At 39.2% G+C, this 27,401-nt stretch overlaps 1 protein-coding gene across 1 annotated transcript; it reads left to right on the plus strand.

Moving 5' to 3' along the window:
* The first annotated feature begins 2,654 nt into the window (after positions 1 to 2,654).
* On the plus strand, positions 2,655 to 4,749 carry LOC137052897 (uncharacterized). Its single transcript, XM_067428920.1, has 2 exons — positions 2,655 to 3,074; positions 3,373 to 4,749. The coding sequence occupies exons 1-2, from the start codon at positions 2,717 to 2,719 to the stop codon at positions 4,407 to 4,409; spliced, it is 1,395 nt and encodes a 464-aa protein (XP_067285021.1). The 5' UTR covers positions 2,655 to 2,716; the 3' UTR covers positions 4,410 to 4,749.
* Positions 4,750 to 27,401: the final 22,652 nt, after the last annotated feature.

The following is a 27,401-nucleotide window of genomic DNA, read 5'->3' on the forward strand; positions in this document are numbered from 1 at the left end:
TTTCTCGTACTGTCTTCCTTTTTTTGCATTGTTTGCCTTCGCTGACTGTAAAACCCTGCACTGTGAATTTTGAATGCTCTTTCTCTGCCATTATCTTGCCTAGGTTTCTTGCCTCTTGAACTGCTCAAATCAAACGAGCGCGCATGTGGGCAGATCCTGTAGCGAAAAGCGGTGGTCGCCATGGTAGCGAGAGAGCGTGACAGTCGCCCAAGCCAACCATTTGTTTCGTCCAGAACGAAAATAATGGGCGGTGTTTATTGCAGATTAAAAAGTCTAGAGTCACTCGATTTGTATACTCTCCTTTTCAGAGTACTTACATTTTAATTATGTATTGACAAGTTTAAACAAATTTAGACAAAAGTGTTTTGGATCAGTCCTACCTACCCTACCTTTAAACAACCGCAGAAAGAAAGAAAGAAAGAAAGAAAGAAAGAAAGAAAGAAAGAAAGAAAGAAAGAAAGAAAGAAAGAAAGAAAGAAAGAAAGAAAGAAAGAAAGAAAGAAAGAAAGAAAGAAAGAAAGAACCTTACACAAATGATAGAATGTCCAACTTTTACTTCTGCTTTGTCTAACATCAGTTTCAGTGATGCATTTGACAAACTAATAAGGACACTGAAATACACATTTTTTTATTTTGTTCTATTCTTACTTATCTTACTAAAATTACAAAGCATGACATGGCTGTGCCCTCCACTGATGCTCTCTGGCATTTGGGTGATATTTGCAGAGGTCATGAATAATACACTGGCCGTGTACTAAAGCAAGTTGTGTCTCTGCCACCAGTGTATTCTCATCAAACAGCAACTCAAACACTCAATTCATAGTAATCTGTAAAAGTGCCAGAGTCAGTGGCCTTTAGAGCCCCTGCAACTCTATAACATGCACCTGTGGGTAAATTAAGTAAAAGAGTGTATGGCAAATGTGCTGTAAGGGCCAGAAAAAGTTTCATCTGAAATGTTAGTAGATGCAGGCAACAGCAATGGCATAACAAGTGCCACAACAAAACATTACTGCTTGCTTTAGAGTACAAAAACTCTAACCTGCTGTCAGCAGTGAAGTTCCTTCAATGCAAATTCACGTTCTGCTGTGTGAATAAAACATGTAAACCTGATCACTTTTGCTATTGCTATTGCTATTACTTCTGATAGATTACTATCCTGAATTGCACAAAAGCATCCACAGGCAAAATATCTATCAGGTGCAAACCTAATAGATCTGTTGCCCGCGGATCCTTTTCCCACACCTTTAGTGACGTGTGATCCAAAATCACAACGTCGACGGAGTCCAAATCACTACCTTACGTGACCTTGGGTGGACAAAAGTAAAAATCACTACAGTATGTATGTTTTGTGTATGTACGTGTTTCATGTCTGTTTGATCTTGTTCGCGATTTAGTTATTAAAGTCTGACTCGATCTGGTTATGTGCTCTAGGTCCTTATGTAAATACAAAGGAAGAATTATTTTTCTGTAGCCATGAATGATATCCTTTTCTTGGAATTAATTAATAATCAATACTGAACGTTCACAAAATGAACTGATTGCAAGCTCAGATTCCGATTTTCCACCATCCAATCTACACTTACCCTTACATCCTACACTTTTTTCTTTTCAGTAAGCCCTTGCACTGTACAGATGTACAGTTTATCAGATTTATTCTGACTTTAATGTATTAAACAGAGTAAAATTAAGCCATTAGTGTGATGAAGCTATACTAAAATGGCATGTAATATTTTTACATGTCATATTTGATTTGAGCCTGACGTGGTCATACTCAATTCTAGTCAGAATATGAGTCTGATACTGCTCCATTGGGCTGTGATTATGGGGCGTGTTTAAACCAAACCAGGAAAGACCTCAATTGGATCTAAAACCAATCAGAGCAACGAAGCGACGCATTATGCTAGTTGTCAAATGTCAAAAGAACTCAACTGTTTCCAAGTCTGCGTTTTTTTTCCACGGGTTGTTTTCAATGTCCGCTTGTTGAAGTGACTATTATGTGATATATAGACCCATGTGTGCGCATTTTAGCAGGCAACCATGCCAAAATAACACACATTTTACCCCCCAAACGCCATTTTTTTCCCCGTAGAACTCCCAGAGAAGCTATTGTTTAGGGCTAGTAGTTGGTGGGTTTTGTTGTAAAAACTTGCGCGCTGGAATAAATGATCTTTACCGGTGTTGTAATAAAATAAAATAATTTAATGATACACATAGTACCTACCCAACATGATCATCATTTCTGAGAGAAATTGTGAAGGTGAATGCATATACAAACAAGCTCTCCGTTTAGGATGTGAACAAATATAATCCAAGCCCCTTTGATGACGTGATGATTACGTTACTGTTTATCATCTGTCCGTCATCGTCTAAAGCCCACCCTGATGATTTCATTGGTCCGAACAGTTTCTGTTCGGGGATAATTACTCCTCTATGGATCGAGGCCAGACCGAACCAAATGTTGTGGGCGGGGCTAAGATCGGCTGGCATCCAGGCTAGATTTGAGAACTACAGTGGAGAATTGTTTCAGCTAATCCACCTCTTTCCGGGGGGCGCTACTGTAAAAAAGAACGTGGGTACAACTTCCGGTGAGGCAGCGGAAGTAGTATGCCAATGGTATTTTGTGTGTTAGTTACGGTTAGTTAGTGACGAGGCTACGTTTTTGTGAAATAATTTGGATCATTGTTTTAATTTGTAAGGTCGCAAACATTAAAGAGAGATGTCGTTGCGGAGCTCAGGGACAACATGTGCTGTTCGCGGGTGTACAAATAATCGGACTAAACTAATTCAGTGGGCTAAACGTGAGTGTTTTGAACATAAGCCAAAAACTAAGTTAGAGTGTTCCTGCCAACGATGGTACAGTTTCCATCGCCTCCCAATAGACGACGAAACAAAAAGAATATGGTTGAAGAACTTAAACTTAAAACAACCACCCAAACATCTGTTTGTGTGTTCGTTTCACTTCGCTGACAAGAAGCCAACACAGGATAACCCGTACCCAACGCTTTTTCTGGGTTACGAGAAGCCACCGGAGAAGAGACGCCGACCCAGGGCTCGACATGTCACAACACCTGCAGGTAACATTAATGTAATGTCACCTAACTTGCTGGTTTTAAATTAATACTTTGTTAGCTAGCTGCGTACATTTCTGAAGTACATAATTTGGACAATCATCTCTGATAACATCACTCTAAATTGTAATGTAGACACATGCATTTTCTGTAAAGCTGCTTTGAAACTATATGTACGGTGAAAAGCGCTACACAAATGAATGTAAATACCTTTTTTAATCACTAAATAGATCGTCATTGAAAGACTAGCCACACAAAACACAGACTGCCACTGCTAAATATATATTTAATTTAATCCCTGCAGATGAGCCAGATGTAATGGAGGTTTCTGGAGAGCCAGATCCTACCTCACAGACCTTCCATGATGCCCAAACACAGTGGTCAGACCCAGCAGTGGAGGACCACACCTACTCCAAAGGACCTACCACAATAACATGCAGTATGACAACTGCACCATCGTCTGAGAGGTCGCTGTCTGTTGCAGATGTTCTATTGAAAGTCGATGCAGACTGTCTGTTGTACACAGGGATTCCACTGCTTGAATTCAAAACCCTTGTGTCTTGCTTGCAACGTTTCGCCCCTACACTATCAGCATTGCCAGCAGAGGACCAAATCCTGTTGACACTGATGAAGCTTAGACAGAACTTTGTTATAGCTGATTTAGCAAGACGCTTCAAAATGTCACCTGGTCAGGTCAGTAAAACACTGAAATTCTGGATAGATGCTATTGCTGAGCACACCCAGGATCTCATTCCATGGCTGCCTCGTGAAACAATAACGGCCACTTTGCCGCAGGTTTTTATGGACAATTTCCCAAACACAACATGTGTCATTGACTGCACAGAGAGTGTCTTGCAGAAGGCTAAAAATCTGGATTCAAGAACTGAATCTTACAGTCACTACTATGCCAGCAATACTGTCAAGTATCTAGTAGCAACTGCTCCATCTGGAATTGTTATGTACATTTCAGAGGCTTATGGTGGTAAATGTAGTGATAGATTCATCACACAGAACTCTGGGTTTCTCGATCATTTGCGTCCTGGAGATGAGGTGATGGGAGACCGCGGCTTTACCATCAGGGATTTGCTTGAGGAACGGAAAGTTCGTTTAATCACACCAGCCTTTACGCGCAAGAAATGCCAGCTGACAAATGAGCAGGTCACCCGCACAAGACGCATTGCTAATGTCCGCATACACATTGAGCGAGCCATCAGGCGTCTTAAGGTGTACAGGATCCTCTCTCAAACTGTGCCTATTAATTTTGTGCCTAAAATCGACAAAATACTAAGAATCTGTGCAGCACTTGTCAATCTGCGAGGGGAGATTATTTCTAGAACCTAGACACCATATCTTACACAATCATCATTACTAAACATAAGTGGTGGGATGAATATCTAAAAATAGATTTTTGCTGAATATGTTAATATTTTTACTTAAGATTTTGAAGGCAATGAATTGTTCTTTCACAGTACGGTATTGCTAATTTTATTTAATTAAATGTTCTGGATACCACTGCTAACTGAATGTGCAAGTTAATTTATTCAAATGGCACATTCATTTATTCTTGTAAATAAAATCCAAAGCACAATGACTAATTGTATAATATTTTATTAATTATATCATATATTTTAATTGTTTGTCAGCTCACACAAATTGCTGTCACCATGCCTTTAAACTTGCAATAAAACTGGGATTTTTTTGTGATAATTACTGTCTTTGTGTATTTATTTCTTCAGAATATCCGTGGACTAAAACTGATTGTATAGTGTAAATCAGGGCTATTCACATCTTACCCTGGAGGGCCAATGCGGTGCAGAGTTTAGCTCAAACCCTAATCAAACACACCTGAACATGCTAATCAATGTCTTCAGGATCATTAGAAAATCACAGGTGGGTGTGTCTGATCAGGGTTGGAGCTAAACTCTGCACCGCATTGGCCCTCAAGGGTAAGATTTGAATAGCCCTGGTGTAAACCCTCCCCCAACTACTCATTAAAGATATGCAGGTATGTTGAGCAGAGATTTATCTTCTTGTCAGCAAAATCATCAGCCAACCTAGGTAGCATGTGTAAAAAGTAGAAATTCTGCAGCTGTTGCACTTGTGCATCTGTGTAGTTTTTGTCAAATGGAATGTCCAATTCGATGTCCTCACTAGGTGTCCAGATGACCAGCTTGCAGCTCTGTAGGCCCAGACACATCATTGTCAGTTGTGTCTGAAAGAGGAGCGTAAGTCTTGGTATAAAAAAATATCTGTTTAATTCATTCATTATAAGTTTAAAATACAATGTTTGTAGACCTAATCTATTTTCTTTAAAAAAAAAATTCACCTGGAGGTAGTATCCATCCTTTCCTTTGGGAAGAATCAGGTACTGTCCATCACCTAAACTTTTGACGTCACCATTTGGCCGTCCCAGAAATTCTGCCAGTGAACTTTTGAAGGGGCACTTGATCTCAAGGAGTTGTGTTGAATCAAGGATCCCATCTGGGCTGGCGCCCAACCAAGGATGGTCAGGGTGCACGACCAGGCCTCTCTTCTCCACAGAATGCCCTCTGCTCTCCATGAGTGTGGTGACGTTGATCTCATTTTCTTTGCCATGCTGTGTTGCTGTATTGCCGGTGAAGGTTGGGTACAGGTGCTCATATAGAAATTTTTGGGGATCTGTGGTGCTTCGTTTTGGGACTCGTTTTGCTGTGCTGGCTGTTATACGCAGCTTTCTAGCATCATGCCATAACTGTGAAGCACTTTGCATCCTGGTTCCTTCCATCAGTGTAGCTGCTTGTGCAGGGGACACTTTGATGTAAGCCTCATAAAACTTTGTGCACTTTAGACAGGTTAGTGTCGTGCTGTGTTCAGTATGACAGAGTGTATTACTGTGGGCTGGATCATGTTTGCTGGGCCCTGCCTTGGTGCTGTCTACATCTGCTCTGTAACTTAATTGAAGAAGACCATTTGTCTGGAGCTGAAACAGTGGGGCCATCACTGATGAATTGCTGTGAGTTATGAACTCTCTGTGGTTCTTAAAAAGTTGGGGGGAGGTTGTGGATCCTTGTGCAGAACTTCCTGATGGGCCTGAATATATTTGGTATGGTCTATGATGGTTAAAATTAATGTCCTTCACCTTCCTCATCCCTACGTTTTTTTTCACACCAGAATTCCACTTCCTTTGCACATCAGTGCATGCCACACCTGTCTTACCCTGCCTGACTGCATTCTCAACCTAAATGAAATTGTTGGATGATAAAATTCAATCTTAGACTATAGACTGTAACCCTTGTGCGACCTTATGGATTTTTGTCTATATATATATATATATATATATATATATATATATATATATATATATATATATATATATATATATATATATATATATATATATATATATATATATATATATATAAATAATGTGTGTGTGTATATATATGTATGTGTATATATATATAATATAGAGCATACATTTTGCCACTGGTGTGTATGTTTATGGGAATTTTACTACTTCATCCCTATTACCAATTTTCCTAATTTCAGAATCTTTGTTAATGGGCTTTCATTGTGTTGTCGGCAAGGCTTCAGATTTTAAATTTGTACTTTTTTTACCAGATTGTGCCACAAGGGTTAAGTGAAAGTTACTGTGAAGCAACATATGCAGAACATGAATGAATGACACACACTAAACATTTCAATTTAGTACATTTATTAATTAATAATATCGCAATACAATAAACAAACACAGTGCACTTAATTGTCCTTACTTTACTGACCTTCCACAAAAGTGCTGCTGCATGACTACAAGAGCGTCCTGGCCCTGCAATACATGAACAACCCGCTGTCTGTACTTCACCTGTCACCGATGCTAGCACCCAAGCCTTATGATGGGATACGTGAAGGCTCTGGCTCGGCTCAACGTCCGCTTTTAGATAAACTAGGTTGTTTCCAACATCCTTGAATAACACCCGACCGACTTTATCACTATGCAGATACTGATACGCCTCTGAGCTTTTCAAATTGCTCATTGCCTTACCATCACAGGCTACTGAATCAATAAAATAGCTAAAAATACTACCGTACGTGATACGAGGCCACTTTTTAACGTCATCTTCCCAACCAACTACAGCGGAGGGTAAAGGTACTGTTGTTTCACCATTTTTAAGTTCGTTGAGGTTGTGTTCCCACATATTTAGCACGTTTGGATGGGGCTTGAATGACTGTCAATTGTTAAATGTCAATGTCGTCCCGCTTGTTTATTTCGAACCGGAAGACGCGCCCACTTTTGACGCAAGGGTTCATGGGGCGTAGGAAACTTGTGGATAACAACTTTAGAATTTTCATTAAACAAAGTTTTTATGTGGTTCAGACTAGTGTACATATGATTATACTTTTATTTAGACTTTTTCCCCAAGTCCTCATTTACTTCCATGATATGAAAAAGAGAAGTTAAGACACTCTTCAAACATTCATCTATTCTGTTACACTAAAGAAAGGAATTGACATGGGAAAGAAAAACATTTGACACTTTCATTTTTTAATATCCTTTTAAAATCAAGTACAGTGAAATTATGAAAACTGGCTTCATTGTCATTTTATGTAAAAAAAAAGAAAATTCATATGCCCAAACTGATTGCATTTAAATGCACAAAGGTCATATTAGAGTGAAAAGGGAAAAAATAAATATCTTCACAATGTTTCCAGGATTAGACCACCTTTATTTCCTTGGGGATTCAGTGGGGGATGTTTGCCCTCTGAAATGCACAGACGGTAATGGTGAAAGTGTTTTTTTTTTTTTTCTGTCATCCTTCCCACCTGGTCCAGTCAGCTGTGATTTAAAATAGTGAAAAAAAGGAATTGCTGCACTGACACTGACATAGGCCAGTCTGCCCATTTGCTTATTGAGATGGGCCAGGATTAGAAATGAACACATTAAGAGATGAAAAAAAAAGGAAACCGGGTAACTGTGTGCTGTCTTGAAAGCAGCAAACCTGGAAGATGAACGCCAGCTGCTCCCAGGTTTTGTTAAAACTGCGAAATAGCTCTGTGATTTGATGAAAAATAGAGGACGAAACACATATTCTGCATGACCTCAGCATGCACCTCAGTCACAGAAGGGACTCAGGTGTCATCAATCTCTTCCAAGTCTCCTTTTTGGTTCCACCTTGTTTTATTCAGATTGAGCCCCTTAAGAGATGCCTGCCTGAACGTCTGTGTGAAGAGTTTGCTCATTTGGAAAGTCATTGTGTCAAAGTGCTCCCGGGGGAGGCTGTCATATAGAGGTGACCAGGCATGCGAGCTCGGCTGACCCTGGCATTCAGAATGGGGTTTTATTCTCAAAGGCAAATTCAGAGGCAAAAGGGAATTACTTATAGGTCAGTGGAATTTCAACCTAGGAGGCTTTTCACCCAGGTTGCTCCAGAAATTGCTCCATTCACTACACTAATGGGACAATGACACCCATTTTGTTGGCCTGTCTATTCATTTATTCAAATGTAATTCATACATACAATGACTTGAACACATCCTCTTCTATGATCAGCATATTTTTCATTTATGAAAAACTACTTTTAGTAGATAAAAAGTGATTATTATCAATATTTTTTTAGTATCTTTTAATATATTAAAATATCCAAAAATCCCTAGCACAGTGCTATATATTTTGTTCAGTTGTGTATTATTTTATAGGGCATGTGAACAACTGTTTGGATACCTTTAAAAAAATAGTCATTATTATATACCAACTTTGGGACACCTAAATTTCAACTATATTACAGATGTGCCCGCATTGATGCTATATGGTAATTGAAATTAGCTGGAGAACATCACTATTTTCTCTAGAGCGGCTGTACAGCCAAATACAATTCTGTTGCATTATTTTCCTGTTAACATTGTGAAGCTGCTTTGAAAAAAATTGGCATTGTAAAATATATTCCATCACACTATTATATTATATTATGTTATATTAGGTTTTATATTATGATTTGGAGGGGTGCCCTATATATATATATATATATATATATATATATATATATATATATATATATATATATATATAAATTAATTAATTAATTAATTGAATTTAATCGCATTTTAATTGCATATAAATATTTGACCTGAGAACAGTGAGAAGTAATTTTTCACATGGATTTTTAGTAGACCATTGAATAATGACTGAATACATAAGCTTAATTAACAAAATATTGTTTAATTATTTCAGTCCAGCAGACCAGTGCAATGTTTGCCATTAAGTGTAGCAAAAGCATATTTATGATATTTGAGGTTCGATGTGCTGCGGTGATACGCAAATTCCTTGTTGCATAGCTTGCACACAACCATGCTCTTGTCGACACTTATATCCTTTCGTTTTTTAAAACAAAATTTCCCATCCACGGGGCCGAGCAAAACGGTCTCATCAGCTTCTTCGTTCATGTTCACTATGGTTAGTTGTTGTCATGACTTGTGAACGCTAGTTGGTGTTCCAGTATAATCGGTCTGTCGAAACTCATTAATTGAAAAACTTTCCGCGGTACAAAAATAAGTGTGGTTAAAATTATGTTATTTATTTTTTGCGTAATTAATCTTAATTAGCACGTTAAAGCATCGTAATTAATTAATCTTAATTAACGCGTTAAAGTCCCGGCCCTTATATATATATATACAGCGGTATGCCAGGGGGATCCTGTAACACACAACATATTGCAAGGTCCTTATTTATTCTGGTGTCCTTTTGTAATGTTGCCATATATACAAGTTTGAATGGTTTTGACACACAATGACCACAAAGACATTAACCCACCTGCATGCAACTGCCCAGTGAGCGTCGACTGCCTCTGGCGACTTGAAAAGGCGAATGCCATCAAGGCCCGCTGGTCCCTGGAACTCAGCAAGGATGGACTCTATCGCCAAAGCAGTCTTCTGTAACACATAGGATATATTCTCAGGGTCAAGTGTTTAATCACATTAAACACATTCACCCAAACATTTATTTTCAAAGCTGGATATGATAACGAAAGCCACACTTACCACAATCCCACGGGTAATACGCCTTACATACGATCTCATCTGATGAGGCTTGAGGAAGGCCATCATCTCCTTATCAGAGTACCTGCTGTAGAGCTCTAGGTTACTGTTCCTGACCGCCTGAACCAGTAGCATCATGTCCGCCCTGTTGTAGGCGAGCACGACACCCAACAGCGTCCCAGCGGTGCAGCCAATGGCGGGTGTCCAGCCTGATGACCTACCCCTCTTCACCCAGTCACCAAACTGGTTCTCCAAGAACGACGAATCGCTGTCACTGAAAATGATATCATGACATTTTGTGTAGGTGTGTTACATGTTCGATTATCAATTTTATCCTAGGTTTTAACTAGTGTAAAATCAGTACAATATGACATTTTATTAGTAGTGGTACTTTAAGAGTGATTGCAATCTAAATAATAAGAACAGTATTTCTTTATTTTGCATTGATTTATGACAGCCGGAGTCAGAATGTGTTCGCTCTAATTTTTAGGAATGGAAAAACAAGTTTAAACTGTCCGTCACCGTTTTTTTTTCGCATAGACATGAAAATGCAGCCAACCTTAAATTTCTGTAATTAAAGAATGCTTTGGAATTAGAACTTATTATTGGTCTTGTTTTTAAAGAAGACACTTAGCATATTATTGTAGAATAAATAAATACATTATTGAAGAGAAAAACTGTTATAAAAGTTTAAGTTTGTGAAAATGTTTTAAAATATACTTTATAATCACATTATTATATATTTTTTTATAATATTAGGCATTTTACGAAACGTTTTACTCTAAAACTACAACACAATAAAAACGAGAAATATGAAAATGTTGTGTTCCAAGTTTTAGTTTGATATTAGCCTAGAAATCTAGACGCACCCTATCGGCAGTAAATCGAATCTGCTGCGAGTGTCATCTAGCAACTCTCAATACACTTCTGAGCTGTAAAAACCAAACTTTGGTCGGGCCAATCACATTGTGTATAGAGTCAGTGGGCAGGGCTTAACATAATGGCCAAGTTGTGCTTGCATGCTCCTAGTAAACACAGAAGCTGGTGAATGGCAGTCTTTCGAATCAGCTCTGTCTGCGACTCTGGAAGACTTGGAGTTAAGCTTTTCTCTGAGAATAGAACAAAGAACGACACTGAAGTCATTTTTAAGAAGGGAAGATGTGTTCTGAATTTTGCCGACTGGATACAGCGAAAGTTTAATCTGTCAACTAGGTTCGCTTCACCTTCGTTGCTCTGGTTGGTGTAGCGCTATCCTATTACATGCAGAGGGAGTTTAAAAGACAACCATTTATCCCAGCCGGAGCCCTCTCTGGACTCGGGGCACGGGCCGGAGCCCTCTCTGGACTCGGGGCACGGGCCGGAGCCCTCTCTGGACTCGGGGCACGGGCCGGAGCCCTCTCTGGACTTGGGGCACGGGCCGGAGCCCTCTCTGGACTCGGGGCACGGGCCGGAGCCCTCTCTGAACTTTGGTCAGTGGCTTGAGGTTCTGGAAGATCCGCTGAGATGACACCAGGCTCTGGAAGGTCCGCTGAGACGACACCAGGCTCTGGAAGGTCCGCTGAGGATACATGAAACCAGAGAAATGCTCAGAAATGCAGTTGTGACACTAAACAAGACTTCGCAATGAATGACAGAGAAAACCAGGCATATATAGGCAGAGGTAATGAGGTGATGAGACACAGGTGTAAACAGTAAGTGCTAATGAGTCCAAGGATTATGGGTAATGTAGTTTGTGATGGAGTGACAGTCCGGGGTGGAGTGCCCTCTGGTGGTGATCACGGCACTCACACTGGTGAATTGTGACAATGAGAAAGGTAAACAAAAGTTTATTTAAGTTTACACAGATTACCCTTGCATCAAAATGATGAGAATCATTTATCCATCAGATCAAACTGCTTGCTATTCCCATGATGAGAGTAGAGGATAGTAAAGATTAGGGCTGGGCGATATGGCCCAAAAAAATTATCACAATATAATTTTTTATATCAGTCAATAACAATAAATATCACGATAAATGTAAAATCTTTATTTCTTTAAAGTTTATTAAAGGCATATTTTTGCTACTGAGTGAAAGTGAAAGACATTTAACTGTGGTTTTAAACTATCCTTTATTGTCAAAACATGACAAACACTTCCCAAACAGGTGAACAATTTATTAAAACTAAGGTAGAACTAATGTATTTATTAAAATTTTAATTGTGGTCAACATTTTTTTTACTCTGCACTGTATATCAATAATATCATTACAAGGGGTGACCCCTAATAGTCGAAGATTCGATGCATCGATGCAAGATACCTGAGACACGGCGCTGAGCTTCAGTCCGGTGTGCTATCCCCTTTAGGCACAATCGGCTTGAGAACATGCCTATAAACGCGCTCAAAGTGTTCTTTTCCTCTCTAGGCAGGTATTTTTTTAGGTTTATTTATCAAAATGTTCTTTTATATATTTGTGTGATGTTCTGTGTTTCGCGGCTTTTAAATGAGAGAATGGTTAATTTACGAATGTGTATAGTTTTGATCACTTTATTAAAAGTGGTGGCTGTGTGCCGTGTGTAAAGTAAAATAAAAATAGTCTTAGCCTCCTGCTGACTAGTGTCCTGCCCTTCTCAACCCATTCATACCGTTTATTTTTTTTCCAGTCTATGGTTTACACACACATATATGACTATAGAGAGATTCGAAAATTCTGATTCAAATCTGTAAATCCTTAGTCTGGGACACCCCTGATCATTACTAATCATGTAAGTAGTAAAACACTAAAAACGCAAACGGGCAAAAAAAAAAGCTCCACTGTGCATCTCTCTCTCACACACACCTCACCGACAGTGGGCTGGTCGCGAGTGTGACTGTAAACAGCACCCAGAAGCCCGGTCTCCAATACGCATGCGCATCATTACACATAGCGTGTAAGCATTATATACAGAATTTATCGAACTGTTGTTATCGTTTATATCAAGGAAAATTATATTGTGATAATTATCGCTATCATGTCTCAATTGGTATGAGGTCTTTGTATGATGTTCAAAGAGCCTTTGGAATGTGTGGGTCGAGAAAGGAGGTGGAAGAAGTGGTAACTTCGTTACTTTACTTAAGTACATTTTTCACGTATCTGTACTTTACTTAAGTAGAATCAATAGTGCATACTTTTTACTTTTACTTTGTTACATTTTGCAGCAAATATTTTACTTTCTACTCCACTACATTTCTACAGCGTTACATTTTCGTTACATTTTCTGATCAGTTTCAGGGCTCGGGATTAAGGTTTGTTCGGATAATTAATGGATTATAATAGGCTAATGTATGAACTGACGGTTGCACTGTTGACAGTCGCGCAGCCTCTCGAGGAGAAATGGAAACAAACCAACGCTGCTCGTACAGAGAAACTCAGTAACATACTGCATTAAATATTCTAAATGTGACCAAGAGTGCTGTTTTCCTGAATACCACCACGACTGAAAATGTGACACTGATTTGTTCCATAAACAATTAATTAAAATTAGTCACTTACATTTTAGATGCAATATAAACTGCTTTTGTTCTATTACAGCAGCGAAAATATTTCCAAGATCAGATCATATTTCCACACTTTTGAATGAATCAGTTGAATCAAAGATTCAATGACCTGTTCGTAAATGACTGCCTCATTCATGAACGAATCAGCTGTTTGAACAAACCGACTCAATGACTCACTCATTAAGACCTGCCGCCACCTACTGGTAGTTTAGTTTCATGTTTAAACATTCTTTCCAACGTTTCTTATTGTATTAAAAATATATAGGCCTAGTTAAAACAATCTCATAACATTATTTAATGCAGTTGTAATTTGTCAGTGTAAATTATTTAATTTAACAACCATATAGGCTACCGTTATTCTAATTTAATTTATTGATCAAATTTAAGATTATAAAAGGAAAGCTGAAGCATATCCTATATTTAAGATTAATCCTCATAAATATGAAGATTTAAATACATCAAAGCTGATGAAAATGTTACTTCTGAATATTGATATTTAACTCTGCAGATCACCCTGATATTGTGAGTCAGAATGTAAACTGGGCAGCAGATGATACGCACAATTAGCCTACATTAACCCAAAACTAACTTAATTAAATTTGAACAGCCCATACTGTTTTCTTTTTTTAATTATTAGAATATAAACATTAAGAGAATAAAATGTTATACAAGTACTTTTACTTTTAATACTAAAAGTACATTTAAAATCAAGTACTTTTCTACTTTTACTTAAGTAGGATTGTCGTTGTAGTACTTCTACTTTTACTTAAGTAAATATGGCTCTGGTTGTTTGTACTTTTACTTAAGTACTGAGATTCAGTACTTCCTCCACCACTGTAAATGAGTCCCTTCTTCGTGAGGTTATACCCGCTGTTACGCTTGTAGAACAAAAAGGAAACAAGTCACGTGACTCATCTTGTCCTTGTGCTGGTTTTGAGATAACACAGGTAAAGGGGGAGAGATGTTGTCTCTGGCCCGTTTGGCCATCGTTGATCAGTTTTACGATCGGTTCAGGGTTCAGAGAGGGGGTCTCTGCATGCTTTGTTGTGTCAACTCACTGCTGGAATATACATATTCCTACAATCACTACACAAGGGGACTAGTTACCGTTACACTGAAGAGGACAGTAACTTAGTAAGCAGTGCAATTGTTATTTTAACTGCTCTTTAATATTTGAAAAAAACTTCTATCTGTATAGAAACAGAAAACAGAAGATGATATCATAGACAGGTTGAAAACCCTGTTCTCGTGACATAAGAGTTGCACCTATGGCAGCCGAGAAGGCCATTCTTTGTGGGTTTTTGTTGTTGTTGTTCTTGAGAATTCTCGGAGCCTGATGAAATCAGTATAAACGTGTTTAATACGGCAAAATACACTCAAGTCTACAGTCATTGCCCATGCCGTCCAGAATAAAAGAGAATATTTCAATCAAGTGAAGGGATTTGTGGAAACTGTGGTTCCTAATTATTGTGATCCAACATTTTCCTCTCATTTCAGGATGAAAAGACAAACATGTCTTCTAATATCTTCAATTGTTGCGTACTGCATATACCGAGCTGCAGCGGAAACATTTATAAACGACTTTACTTGGACCCATTGTGCAAGCTGTCTCTTCAATATTGCATGGTTTATTTACAGTACATGTTGCTGCTGATGGGCTGACATTTTTGATATACCCACCAAGCAAGATAAAAATGTATCTTAAACCAGGAAACCGTAGCAAACCGTTGCTCACTGGTTTGAGCTTGAACGTGCCCCTGATCACAGGATAGGAAAGGGGAATAATAAAAGACATGGGAAAAACATGAAGCAAAACCCAAAACCAAACGTGACACACTCACACATATTTAAGGTATAGAAAGTATGTTATTACTTTTATTTAATTTTAAATCACATTTTAGAGTCATTAAGTTAAAACCAAAACAACATGCATACAAAACACAATTTTCCCTGTCTTTTTCATTGACCATCTTATATGTCACTGACCCTAGCGTTTGATCACAGTCTTCCATCACTATCTCCACTACAATCCAGTTCCTCATTAACTTGTACAACTTGTTAAAGTAACCCTGCAAGGATCTGGTCTAGTAACCGTTAAAGTAATCTATACCTTAAGGCACAATATGTAATTTTCTAACACATCACTGTTTATCATATTAGATACATTTGTTGAAAACCATGTACATGTACATGCTACTTTGTGTGTTCACACAGAGGTTACTAGACCCTTGTTGCACACTGCAGTAAGCCAGATCGATATTAGGCATGGTAAAACATGGTACTCATGGTAAATAAAAAAAACTGTCGACGAATGTATACAAACTGTCTAATAAAACACATCGTATATTAAAGTATCTGTCCATGTCCTGGTTAAAATGTCTGATTTCTCCGGATTTAAACATTACAACTACACAAGTCAACAAAATATATAACATTGTTCTAGTGGTTTTAATCCAAAAACCATCTTATATATTTTTCCTTTAACCTTCGATTTCTTTAGAAGGACTGTGATCTAAAGTCACTTTAGGTAAATAAATAAAAATTACTGCAAATGACCAAAACAAATCTCAGCACAACCTATTAATAGAAACCATCCACAGGAACTTGTGGATGGTTAGTGTATCTGGTAAATACTCCTGCCAGTCGCCACATGAATAAATTGCTCCCTGACCTCTTATCTGCTGCACATACAACACCTGCTGCTGATAACCAATGGTAAACCTTGCTGCTAATACAAGCATGCTTTCGATTCACATTAAACTCCATAATTGCACCATCAGATCTTCAGATACAGCAAAAAGCTTGTGTTTATCGCACAGCACACTTGTATGTTTAATTACAGATCCTAGCTAAGAGCTCTTATCCATCAGCACAGCACAGAAATGAGGAACAAATCAACACACTTGTGGCATCCCTAACATCTCTGCACGGAGCAGGAGATATAATTTACTCATCAGGGTTATCAAAAAAGACAAAGAAAAAAGTTTTGCAGAACATTCTTGGAATGCATAACAGACAGTAATTCCTCATGATTATGGGGTATATAGAGTTTACATGGAGGGAAAATATTATAAATGTAAATGCAAAACTGTGAACAATAACATGTGATATAGAGATGTGGAAGACAGGAATTTATGTGCAGTCACATTAGAAAAATTCACAGGCAAAAATGCATCTGCATGAGGCAATCCTGCACAGATTCCTATTTAACTTGACTGCATTTTGTGAAAATCTGAAGAACATCAATAATCGTGACAGCTTTGATTGTCCAGCTGTAGTACAATTAGGTATATACATGCCGGATGAATCCATGCTACAATTGCATTATCCAGGTCAACTTTGCAAAAAAAACAAAAAACAAAAGAAACAGTTACATTTTCCTCTGAATGCCTCATCTGCAGGCAAACAGCTATCAAAAGCAGCAATGGTTCCAAGTTAGCTGAAGAGACATTTAGACACAAAACACCATGGTTTATCCAGCAAAGACATAGAATACTTCAGGCGACTAAAAGCAAAAAATGTTAAACAGAACCAACAAATTATGTCATGTGTGCATGTGTCTGAGAATGCTCAGGAGGCAAGCTTCTTAGTAGCAGGGCTAATCACCAAATCACCCTCAGGAAAATCGTAGTTGTAATGACGGGAAGACGCTGTCAAAGAAATTGACAAAATCCCGTTATCTTACAACATGATTAAACGTTGCATTGATAACCTAGCTCCTGATATAGAAACAATATTAACCGAAAAACTGAAAGTGGCAAATTCATACTCTAAATTGATCATTCTAAGGACTGCAGTGGACTCTGTCATCTCTTGGCCAGTGTATGATATACTGATGAGGAATTAATTAATAATTAATTAAAAAATATTTTTTTCTGCAAAGAACTACCGATTCGTGCAACAGGGGAAGAAATATTTGTTGTCATCAATACGTACTTGAAACTGTGAAATTGAAATGAACAGCAAAAAACAAACTTGAAGGTTTCAAGGCCAAAATTAAACTGTAGCAACAAATAATGAAAAATATTAAAATGTATAGCTGCACATCTGAAAACATTACAAGAATGGTTTGTGTTTTACTTCCCCGCTGCTAATGAAAACTTTGGATACGGGACCCTTTTAACCCTCTCTCACCAGAATAGGCAAAGATTTTGCCAATCAAAGTGCAACTGGCAGAACTGTATGGATTCCACCAGTCACCGGGATCACACTTTAAAATAAAATTAAAAATTAAAAAATGAATTAAAATTTTAGCTGCATGTGGCACATACCCTTCTATTTCAGAATGCGCTATCAATGTACTGTTGCAATTTTGAACATCTCATTTGTTTGAGCTAGCGTTCTCATCACTGGCACACGTGAAAAACCATAAAAGGCAGCACCTGTCAGTGGAACACGATCTATCAAAGCCATGCATTTCAACTTCCAGTTGTCTGCTTTAATTAATCTTTAGCTAATTTATAAAGGTATCATTATGTTATGACTTTACTTGTTTGGGCATATGCCTATATTACAAATAATCTATTTGTCTCTTGAATTAACACCTCTTGTTAAAAGCATCGATGTCCAGCCTGGCCATCACTTGATATGAATGAATGAATGAAACTTGTTTCCATGGAGAATGTACATGTATTATAGATAGAGCTCCGGAAGTTGACGTCACACAGCCTAAGCGCCGCCATTTTGGCAGGAAGTCAGGGGAGCACTAGATACTGCTGCATTGGTATCTATAACATAATTTAAAACCAGACTGTTTAAACCTTACTATTTCAAGATGATGGACAACTTATGTGCACCAGGATGCCAGAACAAGTGGGAGAAAGCAAATGGGAAATAATCTCCATTCTCTCCATTCTTTTATCAATACATGTGAAAAGCACACCGGGGGGCAGTTTACCACCACCGCGGTGGTCTAGGTCTGTGCTGGTGAACACACCAGCGGTGGTCTGCCAATTATTATTATTTTTTTATTATGTTAATGCTTTATGTAGATATTATGACACGAGTGAAGAACAATGCTTTATTCACAGAATAAATCGATCTGGTCACCCAATAACCACGAATTTAACAATAGGCTTACTCCATTTTATTCTACTGGACATGGAATCTCTTATTTAATTCCCCAAATCTTAAGAGACGTAAATTAAGTATCTCGTTCGGCATGAATGTTGTTTCCATGGCTGCACGGTAACAATTGCGGACCTATTATTTAGTTTGTAAATAAATCATTGTGCTTCACTCGTGTCATAATATTCACGTAATAAAGAATTTACATACACAAAAACTATTGTTTGGCCGACCCCTGCCGGTGCTACTCAGCCACCGCGGTCACGGTCTACCACCACGGTGGTGCGGTTGTCATGTTCACCGGACACTGGCACAGCCCTAGACCGCCGTTGTGGTAAAAAAAAAAATTGGCACCACTATTAAGTTTTTCTATGTACAAGTCTGTGTATTTTGAATTAAAATGCGCAGTGAACTCCGTTGCCTTGAAACTCATGCTGGTGCCAGCTGTTCTTGCCTGCCAAAATGGCGTTGTAAACAGAATAGGTCACATGACCTCCGGAGCTCTATATACACTCACCTAAAGGATTATTAGGAACACCATACTAATACTGTGTTTGACCCCCTTTCGCCTTCGGAACTGCCTTAATTCTTAATTCTGAAAGCATTCTTTAGAAATGTTGGCCCATATTGATAGGATAGCATCTTGCAGTTGATGGAGATTTGTGGGATGCACATCCAGGGCACGAAGCTCCCATTCCGCCACATCCCAAAGATGCTCTATTGGGTTGAGATGGTGATTGGTGACTGAGGGGGCCATTTTAGTACAGTAAACTCATTTCAGGTGCATTATCCTGCTGGAACTAGCCTTCAGAGGATGGGTACATGGTGGTCATAAAGGGATGGACATGGTCAGAAACAATGCTCAGGTAGGCCGTGGCATTTAAACGATGCCCAACTGGCACTATGGGGCCGAAAGTGTGCCAAGAAAACATCCCCTACACCATTACACCACCACCAACAGCCTGCACAGTGGTGACAAGGCATGATGGATTCATGTTCTCATTCTGTTTACGCCAAATTCTGACTCTACCATCTGAATGTCTCAACAGAAATCGAGACTCATCAGACCAGGCAAATTTTTTCCAGTCTTCAACTGTCCAATTTTGGTGAGCTCGTGCAAATTGCAGCCTCTTTTTCTTATGTGCAGTGGAGATGAGTGGTACCCGGTGTAAACCCTAGAAATGGTTGGCTTAAATCACCATTCTTTCTCTTTCTGACATTCATTTTGGAGTTCATGAGATTGTCTTGACCAGGACCACACCCCTAAATGCATTGAAGGAACTATTGGTTGATTAGATAACTGCATTAATGCATTATTATTATTATTATTATTATTATTATTATTATTATTATTATTATTATTTATTATTATTATTATTATTATTATTATTATTATTATTATTATTATTATTTATTTATTTATTTATTTATTTATTTATTTATTTATTTATTTATTTATATTTATTTATTTATTTATTTATGTATTGCCATTTTTGTACTTTTTGGAGCAGGTCTTAATTCTGCTTCTGTACTTTGAGCTGAGTTGAGATAATTGTAAATTAACTTACAGTTTGTCCTGCAAAAGTGCCCAAGTCTAAATTGAGCATAAATGCATGCGTATGCATATCATACACATACAGATGAACATACACACACTCTCAACAACTGGTTTTGTTAATATTATGGATCACTTGTTTTTGTTGCCAAATTGATTTCGGACAATTTTTGAATAACTGAAAAGTATGCATGTCCATCTGCTTGACTTTTATTTATCACTGACATTGCATTGATTGGAATGAAGTTGGTTCAATATGAAATTAAATAAATAAAAATTTGCTTAGATGTTGTAAACTTCTTTTGCCAAGTTGTTTTAGCTTAGCTTGCTACATTTGCCAGGGGTAGCTTCAGTGTAGTGAAGCTTAATTTACTGTAGAGTAACTATTAGCTCACTACATTTTCCAAGTAGCTTGCACGACACTGGAGGTTAAGCAGCTCTGTTTATCATATTAGATACATTTGATTGTTAAAATTATGTAATGACGTTACTCTGTATGTTCGCTCAGTGGCTGCTTTGACACTTGTTGCACACTGCTGTAAGAGTAAAACATTTCTGCCAAATAAAAAAACGGAAACCGAGGGTAATGCAGATATGACGCAATTGACAGGCGACTCCCTCACACGTCCCAGTTCATTGGTTAAAATAACAATTTTCTCACAATTTACAAATAGTTGAAAACATATGGGATATTGTAAGAAACTCAACTGAACAAAATATATATCACTGGCCTGGTGGTTTTGGGATATTTTACTGCAAAAATTGTACATAATGCAGTATGCAAATTAATTTGTTTGTTACAAAAGTATTCAATATATTTGACCATAAATGTTCATATAATGTCTCATTTCGTCCTGTGGTGTGATGGGGCGTCCTGTGGTGTGACATCACTTCAAAACCAATTAAATGAATTTTGCAATGTTAACTAGATTAATTAATTATCTGCATTTGACAACATTGCATAAAATAGCTATATATTAAAAAAAATAAGCATTTTCAAATATTTTGTCTAATTTTACACAATATTTCCACTGGAGTGAGTGGTAAAAGATTTGATTCTGATTTGAAATTAATAATATTTCAATATTTAAATTTTATAGTAATGTCATGTCAAACCGCAGGACAAATTTTGCCTGGAGCTGTGAGAAAAGCTTAATAAATTACATAATGAGAAAAAAATGTGCTAACCTCTAACAGTTTGAAAACAACAGTATTCGAATGGACCCACTTTATATTAGGTGGCCTTAACTACTATGTACTAACATTGTAATTAATCATTTGACACAATTCACTTATTGTGTACAACAGGCATAAAAAAACAATATAGGTCATTATATAGGTCTAATCAAACCTCCTTCAACAGACATAATGCTGTTCAGCAACTACTTTATCTTCAACACATGTGATTTTTGGCTATGCAGAATATCTTCCAAATAAATTATCAATGTACGGTTGTATGTTTGATTATGAACTTCTCATCATCTCTCTAGAGCATAATTTAATTGTCACATTACCACTTTCAATAGCACACATTACTGTGACACATAGTCCTCGCTCAAAAATAACACACTGCTCTATGGTGTAATGCTGATAGTGTGGTGTGTGCCCTGTGTGTTCTGTGTGCCATGAGCCATTTAGAGCTCATAATGTGAGAACAGTAGGCCTAATATGAGACAAAGGCTAGCAGGAGACAGAGCATTTGTGATTTAAATTGTGTGCACCTACTATTCACACAGGGGTTCAGTGCGGGAACTTTATGGAGAACGCATTGCCTGTTAAACATAGAAAATGGCTCTGGTATGTTAAAGGAGTGATGTGATCTTGCTGTTGGTAGCCTACTGGGACAAAATAGTTCTCTCATATTATAGGTGTGCCAATTTCTAATGGTTCCAAAGACTAACATCTACAGAAAGTAAATGTTTAAAATGACATACCATCACATGAGGTAAAGTTTCTGAGAAATGTTGATATATACAATATTTCAGTTCTATTTAATTTTATATTGTCCTTTCAAAATTCAAGTTGTAATTCCTTTTTGCAGCCTCAGTTCAGATTGTCAGAACCAGTTCTGAAGATTGTTGTAGTATAGTTTGACTTTACATAATATCGATTGCAAGTGGCTGAGACCCATTATGCATCAAAGGCAATGTCAATGCATCGTGTACAATGGGACTAAAGGACGGTGTGAGAATGAGAGAGCTAGTGAGACAAAACAAGAGCGAGTAAACGTGAGAGGAAAAAGTGAAAGATAAAATGAATGTTACTGAGTGAGAAAATGAACGAGTGAATAAGTCTGCAATGGTCTGAATGAGGAAGAGGCCGAGTGAAGCAGTACTGGTCGGCACCCCACCCCCACGACTCTGTTGCTGATGTGATCTGACAGGGCAATAATTCCAGCACTGCTGACTCTCCCACTGCAGTCTAACCCTCAATCCCTTCCACTGACTCCACTTTAAAAGAGGGCTTAACTTGCCAAATAAAAGTAATGTTGAGTTCAGAGGAAATGGGCTCTATTGTCTCTGACATTATTACTGTGGAGTTGGAGCATGTTCAGATGGAGGTAGTGAAAGGTGTTTCCATTCGTTCAGCTATAAACAGCATAAAGCATTGTCTACAGCTCTATGACAGAATGGCAGAAATTGAAATAAACTCCAAAAGGCGTAATGTGGTCTCTCACTTTTAAATAAATTGGCAACCATGCATTTGTTCATTTTCAAATGTACCTCCCCATGCAAACAAAGTGTCTGCTACCTGGACGGCTGGTGATTGTCGCATTAAAATATTGGTGTATTTGAATTACGAGCTCTTGCTCGCTCGCTAATTTGCTGGACTAAACGAGCCGCATTCAAACTCAGCTATCGCTTTGTGATGGAAAATAATTAGCTTGTCCCTCATGAATGCCTTAAAGGCCTTGCTGTCTGCACCATCTCCATGGCTGGCTGATTTTTAAATGTCAGATGACTTCACCAACTTGGTAAATAGCATTTGTGTAGCTAGCTGTTGTATAGAAGATCTTTTTAAGTAACTTTGTAGAATGTGGCTTTCAGGATGAAGTGAAGAGATGACTTCATTATTAGTAATAATGTCAGTGCTGGAAAAATCTTGGGGTGATGAATCTTTTTAGCTGAATCTTTTCAGAACGGCTGGAATCATAATTCACCATGAAAAAACTGCAATCAGACTTAAATTTATTTATTTATGCATTAATCTCTGCTGCCTCATCAAACTCTGTATATAGGCATAAATAAACCCATTCCAGTAATTTAATTCCTATATTTTTTGTCATCTAGTGATGTGATGTGTCATCTGGCTGACCAAAAAGATTTTCATAAAGTACAAGTGAACTGGAAGTGGGAGCAATAATGTAAAAATAGTAAAATACAAAAATAATTTTATAATATATGTGTGTGTGTGTATATATATATATATATATATATATATATATATATATATATATATATATATATATATATATATATATATATATATATATATATATATATATATATATATATATATATACTCACCACACTGGTTCACGCTGTACGGTCCTCACTGGTTCATGACACTCCCTCCACCGCTACCCATCCTAGCATATCATTCTCCTGCACCACCGGCACCCGCTACTTCGTCAGCTGCCTGCATAAGTCCCATGGCCCGATCACCGACCTACAGCGGCGCGGTGGAGGATTGCAGCGGGTTTCTCTTGCAATGTTCCCTGTATATGGAAGCGAATTCCCATCTGTTCCACAGCGAGAGAGGCCGGGTGGCGTTTATCACCTCATTACTCTCAGGCCAAGCCCTTCAGTGGGCACAGTCGCTATGGGAAACGAATGCCCCCGTCATCGGCTCAACCACCGCCTTCTGCACTCATCTAAAAGAGTATTTGGTCAACAAACTGCCGAATTATCTGTCCATGATCAACTGTTTTCTATTCACCAAGGCAAACGAGAGACTACGAGTTCCTATGCACTGCGTTTCCGCACTCTGGCCTGTATTAGCGGATGGAATGAATCAGCCCTCGTCACCGCCTTTCGCGACGGCCTCCTCGCTGATGTCAAGCAACTTACTGTGGTCTACGAGGACGCCATGGGCTTGGAGGCCCTCATCCAGAAAACCATCCACGTGTCTCCCCGGTTATCTGCCTGTGGCCTCTCCTCACCTGCTGCCGATTCTCTGCCCACTCAAACAACTGTCGCACCTCCAGCACCTGAACCCATGCAGATCGACTCATACAATCTCACCACCACCGAACGCCAATGCAGGATATCACAACATCTGTGCCTGTATTGTGGGGGAGATGGACATGGCATCAAGACCTGCCCCGTGCGACCCACTTGGCCAGCAGTGAGTACCATCCAATTACCTCCTTTAATGGGGAACCTTACCACAAGGGCAGTATTCGTTTGTAATTTTCACTCATTTGTTGCAGTACAAGCCCTCATCGACTCCGGGTCGGCGGGAAACTTCATCAGTCAGCAAACCCTCAAAAAGTTAACCACCCAACGTCAACGTTGTCCCGTCGACCTCAGAATCACCACCATTCAGGGAAAACTGTTGGGCCAAGGTTGTGTCCGCCATTTCTCCCCCACACTTACACTACGCATTGGTCATCTGCATGAGGAAACCATCACAATAATGGGCTGGAGGAGTCAACCGCAGACATCATCCTGGGACACCCTGGCTTATATCACACCAGCCGCATATCCACTGGTCCACCGGAGAGATCCTGCATCCTGCATATTCATCGTATTCGCCGAAAAGGTCCATCATCATCGTCAGTTCCTTCATCATTGCCTGTCCAGTCCACCTCAGTAGAGAGTCCCGAAACTCAAATCAACGTGGCCATTCCCCCAGCTTACAGGGGGGCTACCAAACTACCACCCCATCGGCCATGGGACTGCGCCATCGACCTCCTGCCTGGGGCTACTCTACCGAAGGGCTGCGTCTATCCTCTGTCCATCCCGGAACAGAAGGCCATGGAGGAGTACGTGCACGAAGCGCTACAACAAGGGTTCATCTGTCCATCGACCTCCCCTGCCGCTTCAAGCTTTTTCTTCTTGGCCAAGAAGGACGGAGGCTTGCAGCCATGGATCGACTACCGTCACCTTAATTCTTAGTAATCCTCTTCCTCTGGTCCTATCCACTCTCGAACAGCTCCGTGGGGCCACCATCTTCTCCAAACTCGATCTCAGAAGTGCAACCTCATTCGCATTCGCAAGGGAGACGAGTGGAAGACAGTCTTCATCACTCCCTCAGGTCACTATGAATATCGGGTGATGCCGTATGGGCTGCCCAACTCACCCTCTGTCTTCCAAAATTACATGAATGAGGTATTTCGTGAATTCTTAAACAAGTTTGTCAACGTCTATATTGACGATATCCTCATCTATTCTAGTGACCTGAGGGAGCATGAAGAGCATTTGTCAAGTCCTGCAGAAGCTCAGAGACAATCACCTTTATCTCAAGCTCGAGAAGTGCAAGTTCCACGTCTCCTCTGTCCAGTTTCTTCTGTACATCATAGACAACCATGGAGTCAAGATGGACCAGAGGAAGGTGGACACTATCACCCATTGGCCTCAGCCCACCACCCTCAAAGAGCTGCAGCGCTTCTTGGGATTTGCCAACTTCTACCGCTGATTAATAGAGAATTAGAGCCTGCTCAGTTCATCACTCACCTCCCTGCTCCAGAACCGGCCCAAGTCTCTGTCCTGGACTCCATCGGCCATGGAGGCCTTCTACCCAGGGCCGGCGCGTGCCTATAGGCGAACTAGGCAGCCGCCTAGGGCGGCGGCTCAGCCAGGGCGGCAAGAGAGAGAGAGAGTGTAACTGTGTAAGCGAGAGAGAGAATTAAAAAAAATATGTATTTGTTAGTGTTACATTAGGTAGGTTACAATTATAGCACTTATATCAACAACATTTTTTCCCACTCCATTAGTATAAATTTAAAAATAAAAATTTCCGCCCGGCCGCGCCCCAACCTCACTTAGAGCGGCATTGATTAGTATATGCGTGCAAAATACGCTCGACTGTGCCATCCGTTCCGTGGAAGAGCGCTTTTCGCTGCTTCGAGACCATGGGCGCGTATTTGGGTTTTTATATGACATCACATCTCTCAAAGAAAAGGAGAATAGCCTACAATAGTTCTTCAGGATTGCTTAAGACTGGAAAAGGCCCTGACTCATGGAGACTCACGGGATGTTGATAGGCATAAATAGTTTGAAGAGCTGACTGCTTTGGGTAGACGCCTGGTTGCTGGATCTAAACCACTGGATGCGCTTAAATTCATCTATGAAAAAGGGATGGAATAAATTTTTCTGAGCCCGATCTCACGAAAATGCATAGCCTATAAATAGTTTGCAATCTCGTGGAATGTATACGCCAAAATGAGTTTTGGCATGCATATGGTAGGCTACGTGGTTTTTCGCGTGCATATGATACGCACTTTATGGCATATTATACATATGAACCGTATTATTAGGGTTATGGCGTATTATACATACGCATAAAGTGCGTATCATATGCACGCAAAAAAGATTTTACACTCTTAGTATTTATACGCATGACCATGAGATTGTGTTGATTTTTCCCAATGTTTTTATAGCATTGAGAGTGCTTCTCACTCTCCCCGTCACTGTGAGCTCAGTTTCTCAAAGCTTAAACTGATTAAAAATGATCTCCGACGTACAATGACACAAGACAGACTCAATGGACTAGCAACAATTGCAATTGAGCACGAACTAGCTGAAAAAGTTAAACTCGAGGACGCAATCAAAGCCCTTTGCCGCTGCGAAAGCCCGACGAGCACGCTTCTGAAATGTAGGCTATTATGTGAATGTGTGTTTGTGGGTATCAGTCAAGAAAAAAATCGAAACCTCCAATGAGCTAAATATTTGTTTGCATATTGCATATGTTTAGAGATGTTCTGCTGGTGGAAACAACAGGAGACCATAATAGCTAACGCGACTGTCAAGATATGGCTCGCACAGTGTTCAGAGCATAAGTTCAGAGTCCGCGCCAGCAGCAGCAGTGCGCGTTTCTTGTAAGCGTGGCGTTTATGTTGCGTGTCATCCGTGGGGCGTCTGCTGCTATTAATGTACAGGGAAGCCCTATACTTCATGTTAAATATAAATATATTGCCTATTGATACAGCAAAGACAACGCCGGCAGTAGCCGGCCCATACCATATC

Source organism: Pseudorasbora parva, chromosome 2, assembly GCF_024679245.1.
Source record: "Pseudorasbora parva isolate DD20220531a chromosome 2, ASM2467924v1, whole genome shotgun sequence".
NCBI classification, from domain to species: Eukaryota; Metazoa; Chordata; class Actinopteri; order Cypriniformes; family Gobionidae; genus Pseudorasbora; species Pseudorasbora parva.